The sequence below is a fragment of the Plasmodium fragile genome, assembly GCF_000956335.1.
Source record: "Plasmodium fragile strain nilgiri unplaced genomic scaffold supercont1.26, whole genome shotgun sequence".
NCBI lineage: Eukaryota > Apicomplexa > Aconoidasida > Haemosporida > Plasmodiidae > Plasmodium > Plasmodium fragile.
The window spans coordinates 20,694-35,754 of NW_012192606.1; the positions used below are offsets into that span (position 1 = coordinate 20,694).

General features: G+C 38.9%; 2 protein-coding genes across 2 annotated transcripts; both read left to right on the forward strand.

Moving 5' to 3' along the window:
* Positions 1-1,156: 1,156 nt before the first annotated feature.
* On the forward strand, positions 1,157-9,400 carry AK88_02591 (uncharacterized protein; the record flags this gene model as incomplete). Its single annotated transcript, XM_012480216.1, has 5 exons — positions 1,157-5,489; positions 5,663-8,495; positions 8,641-8,736; positions 8,945-9,023; positions 9,374-9,400. The coding sequence occupies 5 exons, from the start codon at positions 1,157-1,159 to the stop codon at positions 9,398-9,400; spliced, it is 7,368 nt and encodes a 2,455-aa protein (XP_012335639.1).
* A 490-nt stretch (positions 9,401-9,890) lies between these two features.
* On the forward strand, positions 9,891-14,155 carry AK88_02592 (uncharacterized protein; the record flags this gene model as incomplete). Its single annotated transcript, XM_012480217.1, has 4 exons — positions 9,891-11,010; positions 11,265-13,561; positions 13,708-13,822; positions 13,998-14,155. 4 exons carry the CDS (start codon positions 9,891-9,893, stop codon positions 14,153-14,155), a joined length of 3,690 nt encoding a protein of 1,229 aa, XP_012335640.1.
* Positions 14,156-15,061: the final 906 nt, after the last annotated feature.

The following is a 15,061-nucleotide window of genomic DNA, read 5'->3' on the forward strand; positions in this document are numbered from 1 at the left end:
TTTTTTTTTTTTTTTTTTTTTTTTTTTTTTTTGAACAAATGGATCACTGTCATGTTGTATTACCTGTTATTGTATGTTCTTCATGCTCTACTTGTGTAGGGAAAGTGTCCCCCCCCGTCCCCAGCAGAGGCAAGGACATACGCTAATAACTAATCTTCTTAAAAAATAAATATTAATCTTTCCCGCATATTGTTAACAATTTTTTTTTTTATTTCCCAATCTGCTTAATTATTTTTTTCCCCCCGCTTTAAGCCTACTGTTAAGTTGTATCAAAACATTCTAGCCAGTTGTTCCCAGAATTGGCTCAGGGGAAAAAAGGGATTTCCTTTTTTTTTTGTCATGTAGAAAGGTAACGCCTTTTTTTTTTTTTTTTTGTGCATCACAAGGTTATATGGGCAACCTCGGGTCCATTCAGTCTGCCACCCGCGTTAACCTACTTAACTAGATGATCTCCATTTACAATGCAGGGGATAAAAGCGCTCATTTATGTTTTTATTTTTTAGTCGAAAATATACACCCTTACGGTATGAGTAGCCACGTATACACACATTCAGCGTGCCCGAAAAGAGCATGTGCACATAATGCTATACAAGAGGAGACACCTTTTAACAGGTTGGTCAGCGAATCCATTTCATAAAGAGCCCTAAAGTTGTGAACGCAAATATGAATACATGTAATATAAAAACATATTCCTCACCCTGATCAGTTAATTTATGCAATACCAAAGTTGAAAGAATAGTACAAAGAAAAGAATAAGGAAAACTACGTAGAAGAAATACACAACTTGTAAATCATATATAATGCAGTAAACTCATCATGATAAAAATATAGTGCCATAAAAAAGTGCCAACTATATGTGTATACATGCAAGGATTATTTACCTGCAAGGTCCATTACGAATGTGACAGTGCCATGTGAAGTCATCTCATGCCATCATTACAGGACAAAAAGAGACCACCATTTTTGTTGCCAACAAATAATGATAGAAACGCCTTCAACGACATAGTGTCTCTCAAGATTTTTGCGTCCTCCTCGGCAGAACCTCACAACGCGATAAAGCGCTAGCGCCGTGGGTGACTTCGCACACAGGGGTAAGTGCACAAACACATATATTAACGCTTGTGTGTGCAGGAGGGATAGAAGAAAAACCGGGCACATGAAGACGCGATTAAACAACCGACTGAAGGGAAATTCGTACTATGAGTACTCCATCAAGCATAGCACGTACGATATCGACGAGGCGGTAGCGTACATAGAAAGGAGTTCCTTCTTCAGAAGTTGCGACGGGGCAGGGCGTGCGGGCAGTCGCAGCGGCAGGGATAGCAGTTTGGATAGTAACTCAGATAGCAGCTTAGATTGCAATTTAGATAGTAGTTCAAATGATAGTTCAAATAGCAGTGCAAGTAGCCTTTCAAATGGCAGTTCAAATAGAAGTTCAAATAGCAGTCTCGATGGCAGCCCCAACAACAGGCGCAGTCGAATCGCCCCTTGCAGGGGCAGACGGGAGCCCACCCTGCAACGGAAACTCCTACGCCTGATGCGCGAGGAGAAAAAGTACATGCAGAATGGCACCCACAAGCAGAGAGAGCCAACGAAAGCGAAGAGGCGGTCCAAGGAACATGAACAGGACAACTCCGAAGGAGGCGAATCGGGGCTGATGTATGTGCATGATACATGCGAACAAATTTTAAATAGCGGAAACGCATTCAGCCAAAACACAGACAGGTATATCATTATGAACAGAAGAAACCAAATCAAAAAGATAAGCCTAAACGAAATGAACGAACTTATTACAGAAATTATCTACACAACAATGACAAGAGACAATTTAGAAAATAGCCTGCTGGATCTCCTAGGAGAAGAACACATCGATTTTATATTCAACATTATTAAGAACAAGGAAAATATAAAAAGAGATATTAAACTGTTAAGCAAATATGTAGATGTAAAGGAAAAAACTCTCGCATCAAACTTCTTCATAACTGATAAGACCACAGACGGAATTAACAGCAAAAAAAATATTTTTATAAAAAAGGAAAATATTGAAAAAATTGTAGATTTCTTTCTATATACATTAAAAGAAAATAATTTTGGAGATGTTAAAAAAATTTACATACCTAATGAAGAAAACAAGTTGGAAGAAATACAGGTCCCCAGAAATACCTCCTACTCATACACAGACAATGTGACCAAAGTTAGGATTAACAGATTGGAAAATTTTCAATTCAGTAAAGACGAGTTAGTTCCTGTGAAGGTGCTACCCTTTTGGCACAAATACATTTTCGAGTTCGAACATTTTAATTATGTGCAGTCCAAAGTTTTTAAGGCTGCCTTTCAGACGAATAAAAATTTACTCGTCTCCGCGCCCACTGGGTGTGGAAAAACCAATATCGCTTTGTTGGTCATACTGCAGCAGATTTGCCTCTTCTGCGAACAGAACGGAATCAGCCTCGAGAAGATCGCCCAGACTAACCTCGTTCGTAGCGGTGAGGAGGTCTACGCCCAGGGGATTCGCCGTGCAGACGTACATCATACGGAGCGAAGCGAACAGGTGGTCAATGATCCCCTGAAGGACGAATCCCCAAGTGAGGACCCGCCAAATGAGGACACTCCAAATGCAGGCCCCACAAATGAGGAGACTCCAGATGAAGACCCTCCAAATGAAGACCCCACGAATGAGGATCTCCCAATTGGGGACCTGCGAACCGGGGACCCGTTGGATGAGGACCCCCCAAGCGACGAGGGCGCCAGCGACTACGCCCCGTACCGCGGCGGAAACTCCATAAGCGCAAAAGAATTCAAAATCATTTACATAGCACCGATGAAGTCTCTTGTGTTCGAAATAACCAACCTGTTCCAAAGGAAGCTAAAAATTTTTAACCTAAAGGTATGCGAATACACAAAGGAGCACAGCCTGACCTCCAAACAATTGGAAGCAGTGCACATAATAGTAACCGTCCCCGAAAAGCTAGACATACTTCTAAGAAATAGCAGCTACTCCACCACGGTATCTGATGAGTCATTAATTAAACACATCAAATGTCTGATCCTTGATGAAGTACATTTGCTAAATACAGATAGAGGTGACGTAATAGAAACAATTGTTGCTAGATTTTTAAGATACTCCGAAACGTCCCAGTCGGTGAGAAGAATAATGTCCATGTCAGCCACACTACCAAATTACAACGACGTGAGGGATTTTCTAAAAGTGGAAAACGATATGTGCTTCTACTTCAATGAAAGCTACCGATCCATTCAGCTCGATAAAACCCTCTACGGAATACATGAAAAAAATATGAACAAGTTAAATATAGCCAAAAATATGTATGCCTATGGAGAAATTATAAATGCGTTGAGGAAAGATAAGCAGTGCATCATTTTTGTATGCTCCAGAAATGACACCAATAAAACGATACAATTCCTGATTGACTATGCTGTTAAAAATGGTGAGCTCGATTATTTCGTCAGCAACCTCTACACAGATAGCGAAATAAATAAAAGAATTAAAAAATCGAATAACATGTATGTGAAACAGTTTTATGAATTTGGCTGCTCCATACACCACGCGGGCATGTCGAGATCTGACAAAATATTGGTAGAAGATTTATTTAAAAAAAAGGCATTCAACGTATTATGCTGCACATCTACTCTAGCATGGGGAGTTAACTTACCTGTCCATACCGTCATCATCAAAGGTACTAACTTTTTTTCCTCTGAAAGCGGAAAAATGGAAGATATGGACATTCTCAACATTAACCAAATATTCGGAAGGTGCGGCAGACCGCAATACGAAGATCACGGACATGCTATCCTCATAACAGAAAGGACAAAACTGTACAAGTATATAAAACTGTTAACCAATAATACCATCATTGAATCGAACTTTTTAAAAAATATAGAAAATCACTTAAATGCCGAAATAAGCATAGGGACAACGAAAAATGTGGAAGATGGTATTAAGTGGCTAGAATATACCTACCTCTATGTTAGAATGAAAAAAAACCCAAACCTGTACGATGCCGATCTCACCACAGATATGCATTTGTACAACAAAAGAAAGGAAATTATCCTAAAGGCCATTCAAAATTTGAGTGAAAATAAATTAGTTAGGAGAGTATTCCTCACTAACGACTTTATTGGAACCTTCTATGGACACATAGCAGCCAAGTATTATGTTGATTATCAAACCATAGGAATTTTTGCTGAAAATATTGACAAAAGCAATTACGTAGAAATTATTGACGTTATTAGTAAATCAAAAGAATTCGAAAATATACAAATCAGAAATGAAGACATGAAAGATTTTCTCTGGTTAAAAAGTAGATGTGAAATTAGTGAGCAGTACGACGAATCAAAATGTATGACTTTACGCATATTAATCGAATCCTATTTGAGAAGGATACAAATAAATAACTTTTCCCTCATTTGCGAAATTAACTATGTCATACAAAACATCATCCGAATTTTATATGCCTACTACGAAATATGCCTTAACGTCCTGAAAAATATTTCCCACTTAATTATGAATACACATAATCTTATTGTATCCATTTTGAGGAGACTGCCCATGAACGCTTGCGTCTTCAGACATTTCTGCTACAAAAATGAATTACTAGAAAAGAAAAACATGACATTTTCTAGCCAAACCACCAAAGGGGGCAAGTATGGAAACGCTTCTACAGAAGATAATGCAGCTTCTCACCCGAACCATCTACCCTACAGGGGAAAGTACATAAATCCGTCCGAAATGTTCGAGGAGCAGGAGTACCCTAATAATTATGCTTCCCATGACACGTCACAGGGGAGATATCGGAAAAATCAAAACTATACCATTTACCTAAAAGAGTCCGTGGTGAATATTCTAGAAAAAAAAAAACTAACACACGAATCTCTCGACACGTTAACCAAGAGCGAACTTCTGTTCTTTTTAAGAAATGAAGTCTACACCAACCAAATTTTATACTACAAGAATATAATTCCAAACTTACACATCGATGGATACATTCAGCCCATAACACAAACCATCATGAAAATAAATCTCCAGGTGCAACTTACAAATACTATTTGGTCAGATCAGTGGAACGACATTCAGGAAAATTTCCACCTGTTTCTATTGAACACACTTAATAATGACATATTATATTTCCAAAAATTCTCTATTCATAAAAAAGACAGGAAAAAAATTCATGACATTTCTTTCGAATTTCCTCTCTCGAATCAAATGCCCCCACAAATCACTGTCCAGTTTGTGTCCATGAATTGGTGCAATTTGTCCTACGTCCATATTTTCAATACAAACAATTTGTTCATTAATCAGAAGATTAATATATTTTCCGAAATCCTTCCTATCGTTCCCCTATCGACGCAAATTTTGAACATCCCTAGCTACATCAAGTTCTTTTCCTTCCGCTACTTCAACCCTATTCAGACGCAGATGTTCCACGCGACGTTCCACACGGACGAGAACATCCTCCTGGGGGCTCCTACAGGTAGGTTTTTCTTATCGGATTATTTAGCGCTGTGTGTAGCCGTGAATCTTCCGCATTGCGGAGGGCAGCAGCCAGCGCACGAATCACCACCCTGTAGGCATATCTCCATGCGCAGCACGCGCTGCACAACCACATAACCGCCTAATAACATAACCTCTGTCAACCCCGTGCAGGAAGCGGCAAGACCGTCATCGGAGAGCTGTGCATCCTGAGGAACCTGCTGCACCACGAACGGGAAAAGTCCGTGTACATATGCCCCATGAAAGCCATTGTAAACGAGCGATACAAGAACTGGGCGAGCAAATTTAAAAACCTCCTAAACAAAAACATAATTGAACTGACAGGAGATAAAAACGAAAATAAAGAAAACATACTGGACAGTGACATAATCATATGTACGCCAGAAAAATTAGACGTTATATCCAGAAATTGGAAAAATAAAAAATTCATGCAAAATGTCAATTTGATCATTTTTGACGAGATACATTTACTCGGGCAGGAGAACAGAGGAGGTGTCATTGAAATTTTAATTAATCGATTCAAACATATGGAACAGTACTTGAATAAAAAAATAAGACTCGTTGGTTTAACAACCGTCATAACGAGTGTAGACGATTTGATTTTATGGCTCGATGTGAAGGAAAACTACCTTTTTAATTTTCCGTCCTCATGCCGAATAGTGCCTTGTAAAACGCACATTCTAGGGTTCACCCAAAAGGCATACTGCGCACGAATGTCAGTAATGAACAAAAATGTGTTTGATGCTATTAACCAATATGCCCAAGCTAAAAATGTACTCATATTTGTTTCGTCCAGAAGACAAACGAGAGTTACGGCATATGACATAATTTCACTGAACCTTAGTTCCCACAACCTCAACTTTTTGCATACAGAAAATTTGCTGAATGATAAGAGTCACATCCAGTTTTTACTTAATAGTAGTAAAAAAAAAGACGGGAAAAGGAAAAAAAAAAAAAAAAAAAAAGGATTACCAAATGATGGACAGGAAATAAATGAGAACCAAGGTCGTCGTCATAACTTTAACTCGAATCATTTAGCACGAGGCTATGAACATGATAACCATTTAGACAGCGACAGTGGTGAGGAGGAATCAAATGATCTTCTCGATTATACATACTTAATGAGTAAGAATTTATCTGGGGAAGAAAAAACGCAAGTAGCTAACATGCTCTTCCAAAACTACTTGAACTTAATCGAAAATGAACACTTGAAAGATTTGCTGAGATACGGAATAGGAATCCATCATGCAGGGTTAAACGAAAATGACAAAAATATTGTAGAATATTTTTTTTTAAATAAAATTATTCAAATACTTATATGCACATCGACCTTAGCATGGGGAATTAACCTCCCTGCCTATCTGGTAATCATAAAGGGAAATGAATTCTACGATGCAAAAACGAAAAAGTACAAAGATATTTCATACACAGATTTATTACAAATGATTGGCAGAGCTGGCAGACCACAATTTGACGACAAAGCTTTAGCCATATTGCTAGTACAAGAAAAAAGAAAAAACGCAATAAAAAATTTTCTCTATCATCCTATGAATATAGAATCCAATATTACTGAAAATTTAAATGAACATATCAATGCAGAAATTTGTTCCAAAGTTATAAGCAACAAGGAAGACCTTTTTAACTACCTTACCAAGTCGTATTATTTTAAAAGACTCTTTTCCAACCCCTCGTACTACATCAAAGATGTGCAATATGTTCAATTATTTGATAATAATATACTGTCTAATCAAGCTAAGAAGGTTATATATGAGCATGTGAACAAAATGATCGACAGCACAATCAGCTTCTTGCAGAACAACAAGTGCATACAAGTCACTATGGAGGATTATATGTACACTTATTGCGCGACCCCCCTAGGCCATATTGCCTCTGTGTACTACCTAAAATGTGAAACGGTGTCTTTTTTTTACAAAATGGTTGAGCAGAGTTGTGGTCGACCTAATTTTGTCGAAGACGAAAAGGATAAGGTAGAGGATGACTGTGGGGACCTTCAAAATGGCAACCGTGCGGTCGGGCAGGGAGAGGCAGTCATGGACTTGGGGGAAACCACCTATGGTGAAGCGATAACTAGCGAGATAAAGGGAGCGAATAGCGACGCGAAACATGAAGCACAGAACGAAGATCACTGCGTAGAGGAGAAATCAAATACCCACGAACACCGCGACGAATTGCGCAACGGCCATTATCGCCACCACCGCGCGCAGGGAACAGAACTCGACTTTTACGGGCTGTTCGCCTTGATCGCCCAGGCAAGGGAATTTGATGACGTCCCCTTGAGGCACAACGAAGACCAATACAACGTAAAGCTGAGAAACCAAATTCCCTTAGACATCGACATGAATATGAAGAATATCAAAACATACCTCCTACTCCTCTCCCGTTTGTACGAATGCACCTACGAAACGGCAGACTATCACATCGACTTGAAATTAGTCATGGATCAAATTGCAAGAGTTATTAATGGATTCATTGACACATGCTTACTATTTGGTAAGTATAATTATATACAAAATTTGATCCTCATATATCAGTGTATTAACCAAAAAATTCAGCCCAGCCAAAATTCCCTCCACCTCATTAAGGACATAAGTGACAGTCAGCTAGCCAAATTGGAAGAATTGCAAATTAACAATTTAAAGGATCTATTAAAATTTGATAAATCATTCTTATATTCACTTAACATCTTCCATACCTCTCAGTTGGATTTTATTTTTCAAATTCCGTCCGTAACTAGCAGCATCAAATTATTTTACAAAAGTGTTAACCCTAATAACGAGGTGCCAGAAAAGAAAAATAACTTTGTCAACATCCCATGTGTAAATCATTTGAAACATGAAAATAAATTTTTTTTTCAAATGAAACATCATGATCCGAATGAAATTGTTATTAAAGTTTTTTTTTGTTTCTTTAATAAATTGTCGCGCGATGGCAATTCTGGCGCCCCCTCTAGTGCAAATGTGCAGTGGTAGGGAGAACACGTGTGCACTTGCTTTATGTGCACATGGCATTATATGCACATCAGGAAATAGAGCCTTGCAAATTGAAACATGTATTTTCCTAAGCGTGCCCGTGCTTTCTAACATCTTCGCACCCTCCTCACCGCCATATAGGTACGCTATCCTGCACGATTGTGCTCAAGATGAATCGGTTTCCATCAAGCGCTTCAACAATTCGGCCCTAAAGAAAACATCATCCGTCTCGTTCACGTAGGGAACGCGCCCCGCACAGCCAAAATGGGCTTGCCTTAACTGCCGCACTTATTTTGGCTAACACACGAGAGATGCAAGGGCTAGCCCTAGCAATTTGCGTCTTCATAGCTGTGTCGTATTCTCGCACGTTGTGTTCACATGCCTCCATTGTTTGTCACCAATTTTATTTATTTTTTATTTTTTTTTTTTTTTCTTTTGCATGCAGTTTGGAAGACCTAGTCCAGGGCATCTACGACTTCACCGTGTACGCACATAGTGACACCTACTACGGAATAGACCACCAGGTTAGAGAGAAAGCGTTTTTACAAAAGCGTACTTTTTTTTGTTTTCTATCCCCGTGAATTGGTTTATCTGCATGCGTTCATTGCATGCCGTATTTTTTTGTGTACTTACCACCTCCCTGAGATGTTAGTTCTTCTCCTTGGGAGGGGGTTCTTGTGACGTTATTAGTGGAAATTTATGGAGGTGTATGGAAACGTCAATTTGTTTTGGTCCCATTTTGTGCCCCATCTTAGCCCCATCTTAGCCCCATTTTGTGTACCCATTTTGGTCGCATGTTGTGCCCCATTTTGGCCCCATTTTGTGTACGCATTTCCACATCTTTGCCATTTTTCACCCTCCCCGACGCGTACAGGTACACATCCAGCTTTCTGTTGAATAAGAGAAGAAGGAAAACATTCTCTAACCCAAATAGCTTCTTTATTTTTTATGTACTCATTTATAATTTTTTTGTTTTTTTTACCATCACTCTTTCGAAAATTTTCCCTCGATTTAGTGTCCAAACTTATTTCACACCTTACACCCTAAATTAATACCCTAAAAAAAAAAACAAAAGAAAAAAACTCTACGCAACAAAATCATCTACGAAAAAAATTTCCACGCAGTTATCTTGTGCGATCCTATGTTGAGGGATTCAACTGGGAGCAAATTTTCTAAACCTCAGATTCTTACAAATTGAGCCACTTGTGGCATACACTCCAACTTGGTGGTCCAACTTAACTCGTTCCTTACTTCTGTTTCCCCCCGGTATCTTGTGTTCCTCGGATTAACGTGAAAAACAGAAACACGTATAGGCCCTCTCTACAATAGATCCTTCCACGCAAATCGTTTCCTTACGTACCATTTGCCCTACGCACCGCTTGCTCACCCCCATGGAACTTACCTGGAGAGAAAACTTCGACTCCGTGGAGATAAAGCTGAAAAAGGAAGCAAGCGGCGATGTTGAACAGCGCAACAAAAGCGTCTTCTCTGATGTCAGATGCATAGAGGACCTGTGCTTGTACGACGAACACGTAGTAGAACTGGAAAAGGCAAAAGACCTGCTCATATCAGACACGTACATCAAAATAAACCACAAGAATAAAATCATGAACATCGATTTGTATGACAAAATAAGCATGGACAAGGAGCACGTACAAGTTAGAGAAAACACCAACTTTATTACCTTAAATTTGAAGAAAAAAGAAAACAAATTATGGGGATATTTAAATTACTTTAATATTTTCCTCTTATACAAAAATGCCACATATCCAAATTTGATCAAGTGCACAAAGGAACAAAAGAACAAATTAGTTGCACAAGAGCAGACATTCAAATCGATAATTAATGATAGAAGAATGAATAGTTTAAATGAGCTGAAGAAAATGATGAAGAGAAATAAAAACTCGAGAGACGACTTTATGAAGAAGCTACAGGATGATGCGCAAAAAATACAATCCCAGCTGGAAGAACAGAAAAATGAGCTGATCCGAAACAAGAAGGACGAAATCAGAAAAAGAGCGATTGATTCAATATATCAAGATTGTGATGAAGACGAAATGAAGAAATTGGATCCGCACCATGAGGTAGACACGGTTAATCGCTCAGATCGAAATGTCGACAACCCTAATGAGCTGCTCATCTCTGAAGAAAAGAAAGCAAATGAGATAAATGGCAAAGTGGAAGAACTCGTCCGAGATAACACAGAAAAGAATCATCAATTGGTAGTACCCTGCTCAGACATTGTTAAGGAAAAACAGCCTAATCTACTACTACTCCAAGATCGAGGAACAAAAAATAAGGTCATAGAATTGAAGTTTACTCAAATGAAGAGAAACGAACTTCCTGCAAGAGAGTCCAGAATGTTGAAGCAGAAACTACCCAGCTGCACGTCCACCAAAAATTTCTTCCTGATCGTTTTGATAGAAAAGGCAAAGAAGCTGTACTTCAAGAACTCCGACTTTGTCAGCTGCTTGGAGACACTCAAATCGGTATCCTCCTACCTGCTCATGGGTGAGAAATCGGGTGCACGTGTCTATCGGCGGTGTCTAACAGAGGGGGGGTGCAAACCATTGTGGGGTTCCTCCCGAATGGCCGTATATACACATATACATACATATATGCGTAGTAAAGAGTGTGTGCTTGTTTCCTCTGTCCCCCTAGCTGTGCCGCACCTTCCATTTGTACAAACCACATTGATAACCCCCGTGCGAACGCCCCACTCACATGCCGCCCTTCATAAACCTCTTCCATCCCCCAAATCGCAGGACACGAACTAAGCAAAGAGGAACACATAAAGGTGCTGAACAATTGTTCCCTCCTCCACCTGCTGACGAACAACTTGGAAGAATGCGTCCGCGCATGTGACAGCTGTTTGCTCATAATAAATCAAGAAGTAAAATGTTACAATGTGCAAGATTCCATTTTTGAGCAAAATACACCAAAGGATGGAAGTAGTAGTTATATGAAGACATGGAACATGTTAGAAAAAATAAAATCACAAAATTATGTTCAGTATATGTACAGTATCTACACAATTGTTAGTGCAAGAAAAGTACTTGCGTTGATTAAACAAGGAGAAGAGACCCAATTGGAAAATGTAGAAAAAATTTACCTCTCAGTTGAAGACATAAAAAAATATTTACCATGCCACATTTTTGAGGATTTCGAAAAAGGAATTGTAAACGTTAGACTTTTCACCACCTTGCTGAGAGAACTACTCACCCTAAACTTGGAAAACATTTCACACACGGACCAAATAAAGCATACACTAGAAGTAATCAACAAGCATATGTTAGGGCAATATGTACGATGGGACATTTCTTTCTGTTTCTCCTGCACCATGATCAGATCGTTTAGTTTAAAGAACCTCAACAGATATTACGAAAACGTTGTGAACATTATGCTGTGCATTTTAGTCCTTATAGAAAGAGAACAAGAAACTTATTTGAATCTCAATAATATAGAACCTGGTGCAGCTTCCACTTTTACTCTTCTTCACGTATATCAGTTTCTTCTTCTCATTAAAAATGAAAGCAGCTTTTGTGACAAAATGGGAGAAGTGGAGACCCTGGATGCAGACCTATTTGATTCCCCTCAAATGAGAGAAGAAATTATGCACATTTTGACCAACTACTTGGTAGGAGGATACACAGACCTGGATTTTATTCTTCAAAATAATCGTTGCTTGCGGGGGATGCTGTCCGCCATTTGTCGAAATAAAGCTGATACACTTGAACGAGAAACCCTGCAGACACGCCTCGAAAAGACTCAGATGGAGGGCGCACTACCAATTGAAAAGCACACAACGAATGAGGGCCAAGAAAGCGAACAACTCTTCACCCTTAGGGACATCCTCTTACAGAAAATTCACTACAAAATGAAAAAGGGAGAAAAAATGATTAAACATTTCTGTACCGCAAATACACACACATACCAAGTGAAGGTCGAACTGTTTCCAAGTCTGACAGAGTACCTGAAGGTGAAGGAAAAATGTGAGTTGCTCAAAATAGAAATGGTCACAAAAATGATAAAGTCCATGTGCTATACGCTAAATATAGTACAAAAAGTGCATAAGGAAAATGAAAAAAAAAAGACGCAGCTAAAGAGAGTTATCTACACCCTACTAACTGATTTATCATGGAGCATCCAGAATATGAAACATTCGCGTGGACAAACGGAAAATGTGGTTGGTCTCCTGCTTCTCTACTTTTGCTTTTCCTTTATTTATAACTATCCCAAGAATGAATTCATCATCGACACGCATTACAAAAGAGTCAACGAGGAGACTCATTCCAAGTACCTATCCCTGAATGATGCTGCAGAAGAAGGAAAAACATTTTCTAAAGACAAGTTAAAAAGCATATTAGAGAGAACTTTCCTATATAAATTTTTCTTAGACTACAAAAAATATATGGATTTGGAAAAAAAAAAAAAAAAAAGTCTCAGTTCCGCAGAAATTATATCACAACATGATCCTGAGCATAACGCCATGTTGCAAAGAATTTTTTTTTTCATCAAACAAATTAAAAGAGAATCAAAAGAGAAAGCAAAAATACATAGTCGCTACCCAATAATAGCCTTAATCAACAACAAACACATGCAGGAGTTACACCAGTTTGCTTCATTCTTAGAGAAAAAATATTTCCATTTGGAGTCTATCAGATGCAGAATTTTGCTACTAAGTTCTTATTACTATTCCCCGTCCCTGTCGAATTTTAGCCTTCCATACATATGCGCATTACGCACTATTTTTGCCTTATCCTTTTTCGAAACATATGAGCAAAGAAAACTTACACCAAATAACAGCCTTACCATCGCATCAAAAAAAAATTTGCAGAAAATTGTATCCCATTTTACCGATGCAGCGTCCCTCACATTTAAGAATAAAAAACGAGCCCACTTTTTACAATCACTTCAAGATGGTGACGTACCAAAAGCCTTAGTGTCTTACATTCGAACTGTCCTATGTAGACTTAAAAGGGTTAAAATAGTCCGAACCATTTATACCTCTCTACGTCGCATGCACGCGGATGGCAGAATTCGAGCAAACGTTCGGGACGTCGTAAGTGCTACTTTACAGTCGCGTCAGCCGATTGGCTAGTACATTTCTCAGGATGGTGAACCAGCCGAACATTTCATGCATTCGAACAAAATTTCCGCAGTGTACCCCTAATTTTTTTTGTCCACCCCCTTCCCCGCAATTATCAGGTTCTAATCTATTTGGACAACCTCTCCGTGGATTTCCACATTTTGAACCGCGTCCTCCATTTCTGCAAGCAAGACGACCTATATCCCCCATTGCTCCTTAAGGAAAAAGCGACAAGTAGGTTCTGCATGGGTGGCTACAGTAGCACGCGGCAGTATATACACATATATATATTTCTTATCCTAACTTCATCCATGCACACTTACTTATTTCTTCCCTTGTCTCACTCCTACCCAACAACACATTTGTACAAACCCATGCCTCCATTTTTTCTTCCAATTTTGTACTTCAGAAAACCTTAGCAATTTTAGTGACATTTCCTGTTGCGCAAAAACCACAGAGCCACTTCCAAACATGGAGCAATATAAGCATGTGCTTAATTATTATTACAAGAAATTTCTAAGAACAAAAATTTTCCTTTTAAGTGGTCAATGTACTCTCTGCCTGTGAGGTACCCTCGAGTTGTTTTCCCTGTGCCTCATCTTTTACTTGAAAGGCGTAAAAGGGGGGGGAACAGGGCGGCCAGACAAAGTGGATCCGATCCCCGTGTGCCCAAGTAAATGCGAAGAGAACCAACACATGGAGTTCATTACAAGGCGTTGTTTTCTTCGAGAGGTTACTCCTTTTGTGATGTGTTTCTCCCATTGTGGGTATATAACTCCCCCAACCCTATTTTTTTTTTTTTTTTTTTTTTCTAACCCTTTTGGGAAGCTTCATCCTCCTCGAGCCAAATACATCTTTCCCATTTTTTCCACGATCGCGATGTGCAAAAGAATGTGTGTGTGAGAATGGACCACAAAACAGTGCAGTTCAGCAAACGACATGAACAGTCACACGCACAGAATTCATGCATAGCGCAAAACGTTGTTTTGCATACATCCCTGCGAACGGTACGCCATGAAATTTCCACAACTCGTAAATTATAGATAAAACTTGTGAGAACCAAATGTGGCGCGTTCCTCGCGATCTCATTTTTTTCCAACCATTTTCCACCATAAAAAACCTTGGTGAAAAAATCGGAAAACACCGTGCCCCATAAACGCGGAAAAAATGCGGCAAGGCGTCGCGGTAATTCTGCAATTGTGTAATGTTCCAAAGCGTCGCAAAAACGTCCAAATAATATAAAAGAAAAAAATTCAAAGGAACATCATTTTTAAACATGCAACAAAAGGAAAATTTCGGGGAAAAAAAAAGGCTCTTTTTTTTTTTTTTTTTGCAATGCTTCGCAACTTCGCATCTCCGCAATTTTGCTGTTTCCCTTGCCCCACTGCTTAATTGCTATATTGTACCTTTTTTTTTTTTTTTTTTTTTTTTTGTTTTTTTTTCGGCGTTTTAAATTGACTAATATGAGGGAAA